At 40.8% G+C, this 13,296-nt stretch overlaps 1 protein-coding gene across 2 annotated transcripts in view; it reads left to right on the top strand.

The window, feature by feature from the left end:
• The window catches only part of capslb (calcyphosine-like b), a 26,810-nt gene extending 13,808 nt beyond the window's left edge, over positions 1 to 13,002 (top strand). For both annotated transcript variants that reach the window (XM_060936096.1, XM_060936095.1), the window contains exons 2-5: positions 706 to 857; positions 5,871 to 6,048; positions 8,013 to 8,222; positions 12,773 to 13,002. In XM_060936096.1, coding sequence (XP_060792079.1) covers positions 721 to 857; positions 5,871 to 6,048; positions 8,013 to 8,222; positions 12,773 to 12,874 — 627 coding nt within the window. In that variant the 5' untranslated portion in view covers positions 706 to 720 and the 3' untranslated portion in view covers positions 12,875 to 13,002. The remainder of the gene's footprint in view (positions 1 to 705; positions 858 to 5,870; positions 6,049 to 8,012; positions 8,223 to 12,772) is intronic.
• The last annotated feature ends 294 nt before the right edge of the window (positions 13,003 to 13,296 follow it).

Genomic DNA, 13,296 nt, shown 5'->3' on the forward strand with positions numbered 1-13,296 from the left:
CGTCATTCTTCTCCAGTCTCACACTCAAAAACCTCTGCATTCATAACATTATAAATGTTCATTCCTATACCTACTTAATAGGATTATATTTAATGATAGAGGAATTTTCTAAAATGTTCATTGTTTGTCTTTACATTAGATTTTATACTGAAAGAATGCCATTTAAGATGTACAGTATTTTATAATAACATGCTGTGATATTTTCTTGGTTATACAATAAAGAAATGATCTTCCAACACATTTTTATGTTAAACGTCTACATCATCCATCTTTATCCCCCACTTCTATGTGGGGTTGATGTGGAGCAGATAGGGTTAAGGGACTTGCCCAAGGGCACAGCAGTGGCAGACTGGCAGTGCTGGTGTTCGCTTCAAACCCCTGATCAGTACAATGGAACCTCAGTTTGTTAAGCCACCACGGCACCGAACAATATATATTTTTTTCTTTTTTTTTTAAATTAAGTATGCAAGTGTATGCTTGCTTAATTAGACAAAGCCTCATTTTTAAAGGAAAAAAGTTCCAATGCAAAAAATACTCCTAAAAATTTCAGAAATCAGCTGGTAAAGACTGATTGTGATGTTTAAAAAAAAATTGCTTGGTAATAGTCCAGACTAGACTGCAGCTAGTGAAGCATAGCAGAGCAACAGTGTGTCTTTACTGTGTGTGTGCGAGAGTGAAGTGCTTAGTTATGTGCTTTAAATCTAGATTTCAGGTAGAATAATGGCAGGAACGTATCGACATGACCGGGAGATGGCAATAAATGCCAAGAAGCAGCTGAGTGAGTGCTCGGACCCAGTGGAACGGCTGCGGCTGCAGTGTTTGGCCCGTGGATCAGCAGGGATTAAAGGTCTCAGCAGGTGAATATATTGCTTCCCATATCCATCACTACACTGTGCTTACTTCTTTCACTCATGCCAAAATAGAAACTTTTGGTGCCCTGATTCCACACCATTTTTTTTTTTTTTTAAACACACAAAATATCCATGGCCTTGGGGTGGCAGAGTGGTTAGCACAGCCACCTCACGGCAAGCAGGTTCTGGGTTCTAATCTGTCAACTGACCAGGGCCTTTTTACCCCTTTTCCACCAAATCAGTTCCAGGGCTGGTTCGGAGCCAGTGCTGGTGCTGGTTCACAACTTGTTCAACTTGTGAGCCAGCTGAGAACCAGTTTGCTTTTCCATAGCTCACGGTGCCACGTCATTACGTCACTGTATACGTCATTACGTCGCTGTATACGTCAGTTACGTCGCTACATTTGCATAAACCTTGGTGCAAATATTGAAGCAAAAACAACGCAGAAGAAGCAGCAGCAGCGGCAACAACAATAATAATAATAATGGATGGCTTCGCGTTTGTACAGCTGCTGCTTCTCGTCACTTAAAAATGGCGATCTTTCGCGGTCTTATTGTTGTTGGTCTTAACAACTCCACCCCCCGCTGACGTAAGCGGTTCTTTCCTCTGGCCCAGCAGAGAGTTGGTGCTAGCCTGGAACTGGTTTTTCTGGCCCCAGAGCCAGTTCTTTGTCAGTGGAAACAGAAAACCCGGTTCCAAACTAAGCACTGGCCCCGAACCAGCCCTGGAACTGCTTTGGTGGAAAAGGGGCATTTGTGGAGTTCTCATCATGCCTGCATGGGTTTCCTCTGGGTGTTCCAGTTTCCTCCGACAGTCCATGGACATGCAGATTAGGCCAACTGACTTCTTTAAATTGCCCATAGGTGTGAATGTGAATGGCTGCTGGTCTCTGTGTTAGCCCCATTTTAGACTGGCAACTTGTCCAGAGTGTACCCCACCTCTTGCCCCAAGTCACCTGGGTTTGGCTCTGACTCACCCCCAACCCTCAATGGATAAGAAGGGCATAGATATTGGAGTAATGGATCAGTGGCCTAAAGGTTAGAGAGGCAGCTTTGGGACCAAAAGGTCACTGGTTCAATTCAAGAACAGCTGAAGTGCTCTTGAACAAGGCATCTAACCCCCACCTCTCCAGGCTGCCCACTGCTGCAGGAATGTCCAGGTCCTGTTGTATGTTGTTCTGGATCAGTGTCTGTCTGTTAAATGCCTGTAATGTAATGTGGCCTTGAATAGAGAAGAATGTTGCATATTGAAAAAAGAGAGCATTCAATTATGCTGCTTCTCGAGGGGTTATGCCTGGCAGAAGATTTTCCAATCGCGGGGGTGGGGGGTTTTATTACCTGATCTGATCAGTTCCCCCTTCACTGGTGTAATATTCAGGGTGTATTCTCACTTCATACCCAGTATAGAGGCTTTGCACCATCACGTGACCCCTATAGCAACGGTAAACGTATGCCGTCATGACAGGAGGCAGCTTGTAGTACATTGTTCCGATGAGTTAGTTGTTATTGATCGGTATGGGAAGGTTTTGCTGTGCTTTGTCTTTTATGCTCATGTTCACTTCTCTGTATAAGAGTGAGCACCTCGCTGCACTTTGTTTTCGAGCCATTTGCCCCTTCTACGTTTAGAAATCTGTCTAGGTTTTTCCCCTGCTGATGAATTACTTTTGGAAAATTAAAAAAGCTGATGTCTTTGTTTTGTTCAGAACAATTTGCATATCCAAAAACACAGCAAAACCTTCCCATACTGATCAACAACAACTAACTCGACTGAATGAAGCACTACAAGTGTGCCCCCTGTCATGGTGGCGTAATTTCGGTTGCTATGGGTGTCACATGACCGTGCAAAGCCTCTCTAGGCTCTGGTTCCACTACAACTCTGACCAGGAAAATGAATGAATGACTAAAGATGAATGAATATGTCGTATTAAATTTTTTAAACCTTTCTTGCAGTACGCAGGTGCTAACAGATATTATATCCACATTCATTGGATGAGAGCAATCGTGCGCTCTGATTGGCTACTCTACTTCTAGGTTATCAACTCGTATACCATGAGTAGAGAAAAACAAAATGGCAGTACATTTTGCTGAACCAACCGAGAATGAAATAAAAATTCTACTCGAAAACAAAACCCCAAAAAAATAAAAAAGCAACAAAATATGGAATAAAAGTATTTGATGGTAAGAATGTAATGGGGTTTTTTTTTCAAGAATTATTATCATCGCATTTTTCACAAATTGCTCTCGTCATTTCACCGGTTTGTTTACATACTAAGCAGAAATTATTTTGTCGGACATTTTGTATAAAGTTTTTCTTTATCGAATTTGCAAAAAAAAAAAATGCTCTGCTTCCCAAAATCCAGTGAATGTGGATAGAATACAAAAATGATTCCACGAAATCTTGTCGTACATGGCTTATAGCCAACTCGGTGCTACGCGTCTCGTCAGCTGTCAGCTCATGTATGACTCAATTTCGTGGAATAACTGTTAATTAGACTTAGACATTTTCAAATCGGTATAAACAAATGAATTAATTTATTGCTGCACATTTGTTACAAGATTAGACAGGAAACTTTTTGGGTTTCTGAGCAGTGATGGGGAAGGAGAGGGATGTGAGCCCTCTACTCAGCAAACAATTCACACCTCTCCGCAATATGATTGGTACACAGATAAAACCGACAGCAACGAAAGCATTTTTGAAGTAAAACCCTGTATATTTCTGTCACAATAAAAGTAAAAAAAAAAAGTACGCTAGGTTTAAAAAATAATAATAAATAAAATCTCATCTCATTATCTCTAGCCGCTTTATCCTTCTACAGGGTTGCAGGCAAGCTGGAGCCTATCCCAGCTGACTACGGGCGAAAGGCGGGGTACACCCTGGACAAGTCGCCAGGTCATCACAGGGCTGACACATAGACACAGACAACCATTCACACTCACATTCACACCTACGGCCAATTTAAAGTCACCAGTTAACCTAACCTGCATGTCTTTGGACTGTGGGGGAAACCGGAGCACCCGGAGGAAACCCGCGTGGACATGGGGAGAACATGCAAACTCCGCACAGAAAGGCCCTCGCCGGCCACGGGGCTCGAACCCGGACCTTCTTGCTGTGAGGCGACAGCGCTAACCACTACACCACTGTGCCGCCCCAATAAATAAAATACTTCTGAAAATTGCAAATTCATAAAGCCCTGAGTGTCTGGCTTCATATGAGCCATTAACCATTACTGTGACATCACAAATAAATTCGATGCTGAATACAGGCACCACCAAAACAAGTGGGAATTCCATTGTATGACCTCTGGTAAAAGGCTTAAATCCCCCGGTAGGTGTGAATGTTTGTGTGCATGGACTGGCGTCATATTCAGGGTGTATTCTCATTTCATTCCCAGTGTAGGTTCCGGTTCCGCCACAACCTTGACCATGATAAAGGACTGACCAAAGATGAATAAATTAATATTATATTCAAGTCGTTTAAGAGTTATGGCAACATTTTTTGCCTTTTTGGAAACTGGGAGCTAAAGCTCTCACTGGAAAATTAGCTTTGGCTCTTATTCAGCATCATACAGAGCTTATCTGTTCAAATATGCATATAAAAGGAAAGGAGGTGGGTGTCTTTTTTTCTTTTAATTTACATATTCACGAAATCCTCATGTGAATCTAAAAGTGTAGGTGGTTCTGTACTTTTTGGCTGTGAATAATCTTTTTTTTTTTTGGGGGGAGGGGGCCACTTGGAAAAATAAAGCATGTTTTAATAACTCGTTTGAGTACTGGGTATCATACACAGTCTAGAAATTTGATGAGCTCATTATGCTTTTTTCTTTCAAGAGCTGTTAATATTCACATGCTGACACTAAAGCTTTGAACTTGTCAACAATAAAAAAAATAGAAAAACATATGAGATGTAATCAATTTCTCTAGGGAAAGAATATAATTAAAATTTTGATACAGCATTGTTTGTTTAATAATAAGCTTAAATGAAAAATGTAATGAATAGGAGGTGGGGCGGCACGGTGGTGTAGTGGTTAGCGCTGTCGCCTCACAGCAAGAAGGTCCTGGGTTCGAGCCCCGGGGCTGGCGAGGGCCCTTCTGTGTGGAGTTTGCATGTTCTCCCCGTGTCCGCGTGGGTTTCCTCCGGGTACTCCGGTTTCCCCCACAGTCCAAAGACATGCAGGTTAGGTTAACTGGTGACTCTAAATTGACAGTAGGTGTGAATGTGAGTGTGAATGGTTGTCTGTGTCTATGTGTCAGCCCTGTGATGACCTGGCGACTTGTCCAGGGTGTACCCCGCCTTTCGCCCGTAGTCAGCTGGGATAGGCTCCAGCTTGCCTGCGACCCTGTAGAAGGATAAAGCGGCTAGAGATAATGAGATGAGATGAGATGAATAGGAGGTGCGGTAAAGCAGGCCTTGTATTTCTTTCTTTGTTTTTATTATGAGTCATTTTTTCCCTTCCATTTGACCTCTGGAAAAAAAAAATTGTAACTCATTTTCAACAAAGTTCATGCTAGATTATATGTATTCAGTTTGTTTTGTGGGTTTTATTTTTACCTTGCGGGCAGCACGGTGGTGTAGTGGTTAGTGCTGTCGCCTCACAGCAAGAAGGTCCGGGTTGGAGCCCTGTGGCCGGCGAGGGCCTTTCTGTGTGGAGTTTGCATGTTCTCCCCGTGTCCGCGTGGGTTTCCTCCGGGTGCTCCGGTTTCCCCCACAGTCCAAAGACATGCAGGTTAGGTTAACTGGTGACTCTAAATTGACCGTAGGTGTGAATGTGAGTGTGAATGGTTGTCTATGTGTCAGCCCTGTGATGACCTGGCGACTTGTCCAGGGTGTACCCCGCCTTTCGCCCGTAGTCAGCTGGGATAGGCTCCAGCTTGCCTGCGACCCTGTAGAACAGGATAAAGCGGCTACAGATAATGAGATGAGATTTTTCCCTTGCTAATTTTTCCTTGTTGTTCTCAATATCATTATGTCCAGTGTTTCGTCAGTCTGTTGTTTAAACAAGGTATTGTTTATTTTTGAAAGAGCTTTTCGGATTATGGATGACGACAACAGCCGAACGCTGGACCTGAAGGAGTTCATGAAGGGTCTGAATGACTACGGGGTTCTCATGGAGAAAGATGAGGCCATTGTACTTTTCCAGCAATTTGACAAGGATGGAAGTGGACAGATTGACTTTGACGAGTTTCTCCTCACTCTCAGGGTAACCACAAGAAGGAATTTAGCCTGTTAAATGTTTTGCATTTTAGGAATGCATTGATTCCTTATATGCGAAGTGCGAGGTTGACTGACCTGAGAGCGCAGAGCAGTATTAAAGTGTATATAAGCAAAGTGTAGACAGTTGTGAGCTAGTGGGAGGAAAGCGTGCGTCTCAGTGCCCGCAGAACTGAAGTGCTCTCATGCACCACACTTTGCAAATACCTTTTCGTGTGCAATTCATGGCAGTTTATGCTTATATTAATAACCAGGCTTGATGATACTGCTCGGCTCGCTCAGGTCAGCTTCTCACATGCTTTCTGTTAAACATACTGTTTAAATGCTACAAGGTGTTTTGTTAAAGGAGAACTGAAGTAATTTTTAAACTTGATTTATTTCTTAATTAACGTGTTATTCAATTACGTTTTCGGTTTTAGTAACCTTATATCGTGACTCGTATTGGCAACTCATTTCAATTAAATATTATCAGCCTATTCGGTTTTTAGCCGTGTTGAATTTAGTTCGTTTGGTCCACGGCAGGCGTCGCTTATCCACGCGATCTTCACGAGACTTGTGCGAGACTTCGAAACGTGAAGTGTCAGCCAGGTGTCAGTGCCGCCATTTTGAAAACTGTTTTCCAAACAAAATATTGCAAAAAAACGAGTTTAAATGACTATTACTGCCTACTTTTTTCAAACTTTCCTGATTGCTATCAAAACAAAACAAACTTCCGGCTTGATTACGTCAGCGTTCGAAAGAGGGCGCGCACGTCTTTTGACAACGTTGGTAGATGTTGGTCACTTTGATTTCCGCTGTACGTTTTACGTCCGTCCTACGATGTCTCGCGCAGGTCTCGACGAATCTCGTTTACGGCCATTGCTTTGACATATGGACTGATATATTACAAAGCATATTTCAAACACTCATAACTTGCTATAGCAGCGACAAAACAGCGATCAAAAATGCATTCATATATTTAATAAAATGAGAAATAGAATTTTGATAATAAAAAATTTGCCTTCAGTTTTCCTTTAAGTTGCTTATATTATAGGAAGTTGCTGTGGATCATATTGATGTTTGTAGAGATCACAGTTTACAGTCATATTCCTAGCATTTTTTGTCATTAGTCAATAAGCATGGCTTTGGACAGATGCCAGTATTGTTATTGATGCATCCCTAGTGACCTCGCCCATGACGGAGTAAGCGGGGTGAGGTATTGTAATCAGTGCGGTTTGTCTGTCTGTCTGTTAACAATCTAGCGTCTAGACAGTTGCATCAATTGACTTCAAATGTTCAGGGTAGGTGCGCAATGGTCTGTAAATGATCTGATTTAAATTTTGGGGGTAATTTGGTCAAGGTGAAGGTCAAGGTCACCAGAAAGGTCAACCTTTCAGTCAAAATAACATTTTCCATTATAACTCAGAAACGATTGCTGATAAACAGATATTTACTATTATGAGCATATAGGAACTCCCATATGGCCTTTCATTTGGCATCATGATCTGTGACCTTGAAAGGTCAAACTCAAGGTCATGGGTTTTCAGAGGGCTGTAACTTGAAAACAGTTGATGGTAGACAGATATTTACCCTTATCAACATATAAGTCCCATTTGGGCTTTCAGTTGCTGCCATGACCTTTGACCTTGAAAGGTCAAACTGAAGGTCATAGGTTTTCAAAGGGCTATAACTTTAAAATGGTTAATGATAGCCAGATGTTTACCATTATCAACATATAAAGAAGTCCCATATGGGCTTTCAGTTACCGCCACGACCTTTGACTTTGAAATGTCCAATTCAGTCATGGATTTTCATAGGACTAGAACCTGACGATTGAGAAACATTACCATTATCAACATATAGGTAGAAAATAAGTGCTGCTGGGCGAGGTTTGTTTTGCCTGGCAACACTTGTTTATATCAGAAATGTGATCTGTTCTCTTAAGAAAGATTATATTTGTGCCTGTGATCACAGCCACCGATGTCCAATGCGAGGAAGGAAGTGATTATGCAAGCGTTCCGAAAGCTAGACAGGACTGGTGATGGTGTGATCACTATTGAAGATCTAAGAGGAGTGTATAATGTAAAACACCATCCCAAATATCAGAATGGGGAATGGACTGAGGAGCAGATCTTCCGCAAATTCTTGGACAGCTTTGATTCTCCTGATGATAAGGATGGAAAGGTAGGCTAACACTCCCCAAAAAAAAAAAAAGTGGTAAGTTGCCTGCATACTGTAATCATATCATACATCACAACTGGGCTGATGAGTGTGTTGGCAGGTATTACACATAACTGGTATTTGTCACTCATGATTATCAATAAACATTGTTGGAAATGAAGTGAAGGTGATTTCACACAATTTCTGTTTCTCGCTACTGTTTTTACTGTATGGAATATTAAACATAACTAATCAATCATTGGAAAGTTTCCTTAAAGATTGTTACTGATTTCACCCTGTTTTGTGCATCAGGTCACTAAAGAAGAGTTTTTAAATTACTACGCTGGTGTGAGTGCCTCCATTGACACTGACATCTACTTTATTGTAATGATGAAAAATGCCTGGAAACTTTAAACTAACATCTTCAAATATCCATCCCAGGGTAAAGTGCTACCAGATGGAGCTCCTTCTTCTTTAAAAACATCAAACCTGAATCAATCAGCACATGGACAACAGATTGTTAATGTACAAGTCCTGATTCAATCAAACCAAAATCAGTTCTCTAACATGAAGCCATATAGGAGACCGCCTTCATAGATACTCTGTGGCCAGGGTTCATTAAGGTCTGTCTGCTGATTACAAACCACATTGCATTACATTAATGGCATTTAGCAGACGCTTTTATCCAGAGCGATGTACAACGTATCCAGAGCAGCCTGGGGAGCAGTTTGGGGCTAGATAACTTGCTCAAGGGTATTTCAGCCATTCCTGCTGGTTCAGGGAACTGAAACAGCGACCTTCTGCTCCCAAAGCTGTTTCTCTAACCCTTAGAGAATGGCTTCTCCCAGTTTTTGTGTTCATGTATGAAAATCTTCAAGTAGGAAAAAAAAGCACTCTTATACATGTGTGTGTGTGTGTGTGATATATATTCATAAATTTTGATACATAGAAAATATTACATGGTTGCATGAATATATGAAGTTTATCTTGGAGTGGTGAATGTACAGTATATATCATGAGAGCGTGAAGTGAACGAGTGATTTTTTTTTTCCAACACAAGAAGATAAACTTCATATCTTTGTGCCACCATGTAATCCACAAACTACACATCCACAAAAATACACAAGTTAATCAAAATAATTTTAACTTTGAACTGGTTCACCATTTTGACAACTCGTGTCGAGTCAGCAGGAAAACACTGGGAGTGACATCATCGGAGTGAAATATTGGGAATTATTATACATACAGGACACTTTTTCCAAGGAATAAAAACATGTATTCTATTCCCTTCTAGCAGGTTTATTGATGACATGCAATATCATCATATTGCTGATCCTCCATGTATTACGCTACTTTCCCCAATGGAGAATGAACATGCAATGTTGTTACAATATTGCATGTTGTCAAGACAACACATCAGAGCTCATGCAAAGATCCAATGACAACTTTTCTGCTGCGCATGCACACAATCATTTCTGTGTTGGCTGGGAAAGAAAGAACACGAGGCTAATCCAGTGTTAAGTTTAAGCACTAAATAAATAAACTGAAACTAAAGACGCGCTGAACACCTGAAAAGCTACCAAAACTTTATTATATATTCTTCACACATATTTACAAGAGAAAAACATACCAACAGACATCAAAAAACTGGAAAAGAGACACATCGGAGATGTAAAACTTCCATGCTAGCGAGTGGCTGTGACAGTTTGTACACAAACATGGTGGCAAGGTTTGCGTCATTAAAAGCAGAAGATTTAGAGAGAAGAGAAAGACGCGCTGAACACCCGAAAGGCTACCAAAAACTTCACTGGATATTCTTCACACATATTTACAAGAGAAAAACATACCAACGGACATTGAAAAACTGGAAAAGAGGGCAACAGCAGAAATATTGTCAAAGTTCTACTTAGAGGTGAGGGAAAGTGACGAAGACTTTTACAAGGAGGACTTCACTCAGCAAAGCTCTTTTGTTTTGAACAACTGCAATGTAACAATTAACTCCTACCAAAAGTAACTGAACTTGAACCATCAACCTGGATATCGCTTGTGTATAAGTTGGGTTGTTGTTCAGGCTTTTTGGACTTGTACCATTTTTATTGTTAGAACTTTGACTTTGTACATTGGATCGACAGAACATTGAATTATGTTCAATCAGAATCAGCATTCAATATTAGTAAGTTACCGCCCTGTTCTTAACTTTTTGTAAAATCTATAATTGTTCCATTGAATGTGTATGTATAATAATATTGCCTGGCTTTTTTCATGGCATATCAGATATATTCCATTCAGTGAGCATGATAGTGAATGAGTCGAAGACTCAAATGTCCCGGATGTAGCTCGTATGAAAAATACGAGTGGTGTATTTCCCAGTAAAACACTCATGTCCATGTACAGTAATATATAGATATGAGCTATCCTGATATGGTTTCTAAGAGAATTGTAAGTCATATCAGAATCATGTTCATAATCAAATATTCATAATCCTAACTGCTAATGCTCACCAACTTGATGATATAAATTAACCTCACAGAGTTTGAGAGAATTCTAAGTTGTATCATAAAATATTAAATCATACATTTTCTGAATTTCCCCTCATGGGGATCAATAAAGGAATATCTTCATAAATACTCATCATCTTGACTGCTAACACTATCCAGCTTGCTAATATAAGCTAACCCAGTAGGGCTTCTGAGAGAATTTAAAATCATATCAGAGACTATATCATTCATAATCTTAACTGCTAACGCTAGCCAGCTTGCTAATATGAGCGGTCATGATTTCTGAGAGTTTTAAGTCATATCAGAAACTGTATCATACGGTAAATATTCCTAGTCTTAAATGCTAATGCTAGCCAGCTTGGTAAAATAATAACCTGACAGAATTTCTCTTGGGAATTTTTGTATGTCTTGCATTTATGCTGATCATTTTCACTGCTAATGCTAGCTAAGCCATTAACATGAGCTAACCTAACATGACTTCTAGAAGGATTTTTAATTCACATGACAGCTGTTCAAAGCCCCACAAAGCTTCTCGATATGATTGAGCGGTGGGCAAAGCTGTCGGCACTCAGACTGTGGCAGAACTTGAACCACAACATGGTTGTCATCTTGGAGACGCTTTCAGCTTTGCAAGGAATAAGTATTTAGGAGACCAAATGGAATTGAATTGGACAGAAATGGACAGATATGGACGAGTGGTGTGGACGTGTAAAGACTGCGTCTGTTCAAAAGACCAAACAATCTCTATCTTATCGACATTCGGCTCCCTGAACAGCACCGGCCTCGATCAAGGCCATTGCTGGGAAAACATTTCCCCCAGAAGGTCACTGCTGGGAGACACTTTCGCATTTTTTGCATTCCTTCCCCAATTTTCCGCGGTCACCGTTTTTCACCCCCAGTGTGACAAGCGGGTGCGTGACCAGCGCCGCTTGCATGGCTGCAGGAGCGGATGGCTGCTTGCTTGCGCTGGGTTACCTCTACCTCCTCCCCTCCCCTCCTCAAGTCCCATGTTTTAAAGTGTACTTGTGTTATTGTGTGCTTGTGCGGAGGTTTTTAAATGCTCCCACACTCTACTCCTGATAGGAGCATAGTGGGGGGGGGTGTTCTTTTTTCCTCATGTTACTACTGTGTTTCTTTTTCTTTTATCCCTGTCTTCCTGTCCTGTTCCCCCTCTGTAAAGACAGGTTGATGGTCAATTTCACTGGTAACAGTGACAATAAAGAGTTCATTCATTCACACTTCTAAATGCTCTTAGCAGCCGGCTTGCAAATATGAGCTGCTAACCTGACACGATTTCTGTGAGAATGTTTGTTGTTTTAATTTCACTACTAATGGACACAAACCATGCCAGCAAAACTAAATAAATAAATGCTGCATAATAACGACACAGGTCACCCGTCTGTATCCTCAGGGATCCATAGTACATAGTCTGGCTAAAAGTAGCCTGTTGACATGGTTTGATTGAATCAGGATCCAGGTCTTTGTCTCACAATACTTGTAGCTCTTTTCTCCTACGTAGCTTAGCATCTTTTTGATGGATTTCAGAAAAAAAAAATGCTTCTAAAAACCTTTCCCTACTTGCTTTGGATCCACTTTCCTGGGTTTATTTTGGTTCTTAAAAGACACAGCAGATAAGTTCTTAACATTCTGCAGTATTTCTCAGTGCAGGAAAGCAGCAGTGTTAAGTGTTCATCTCTCTATCTCTATTATCTGAAAAACGCAGGTGATGTGGCAAACCTGCTATGCTGAGTCTTTCTTTCTAACTGTTGGCTTATTTGACGTTTGCACCTGCTTGAGTCCTGAAATGAGAAATATACTTTTAAACTAAAACAGGCAGAAATAATCAATCACTCATATGAATGAATGAATGAATGAATGAATGAATGAATGAATGTGGACACTCTTGTGGTTCTCTCTGGGTTGAGCATTTTTATCTTTTCCTTCATCTTTCCATTCCACTGTGTAGCTCTAACATGGGTGATGGAAACCTTTTTACATTTATAAGACAGAAAAAGGTAGTCACATTGGGGAGAATGTGTTTGGTGGAAATAATTTCATCCACTTTCCTTTCTACAGGTCACGAAAGAGGAGTTTGTCAACTATTACAGTGGAGTCAGTGCGTCCATAGACCGCGATGTCTACTTTATTCTGATGATGAAGACGGCATGGAGGCTATGAGAGTCATGTAATTGTATTTGATGATTTGACATTTTTATGAAGCATTGATTGTATATAAATAACCAATAATATTTGTGAATTGTGAAAATTTTCACCTTTGGTTTCTCTGTCTTTTTGGTTACCAAATTAGTATGCACTGTGAATTTGGTTTCACACTCTTCATTGAAAAAGCTATGGGTGTGGAGACAGCCAGGTGAATGATCAGGTCATACAAAGTTCAACGTTTTCAAGAGAGAGCAATGCCCGTTCAATCACACGTTCTTTTACACACTCGGAGCTACTGACATTTTACCATAGCCAGTCTATCTACTGGCATTTTTCCTCGTCGTTGAAGAACATGTGAAAGACAGGAACCCAAGCTCAGAATCGAACCAGGGAGCTGTGAGGCAACAGCGTTACCCACTGGACCACCTTGCTGCCCT

This window comes from Neoarius graeffei, chromosome 12, assembly GCF_027579695.1.
Source record: "Neoarius graeffei isolate fNeoGra1 chromosome 12, fNeoGra1.pri, whole genome shotgun sequence".
Lineage (NCBI taxonomy): Eukaryota > Metazoa > Chordata > Actinopteri > Siluriformes > Ariidae > Neoarius > Neoarius graeffei.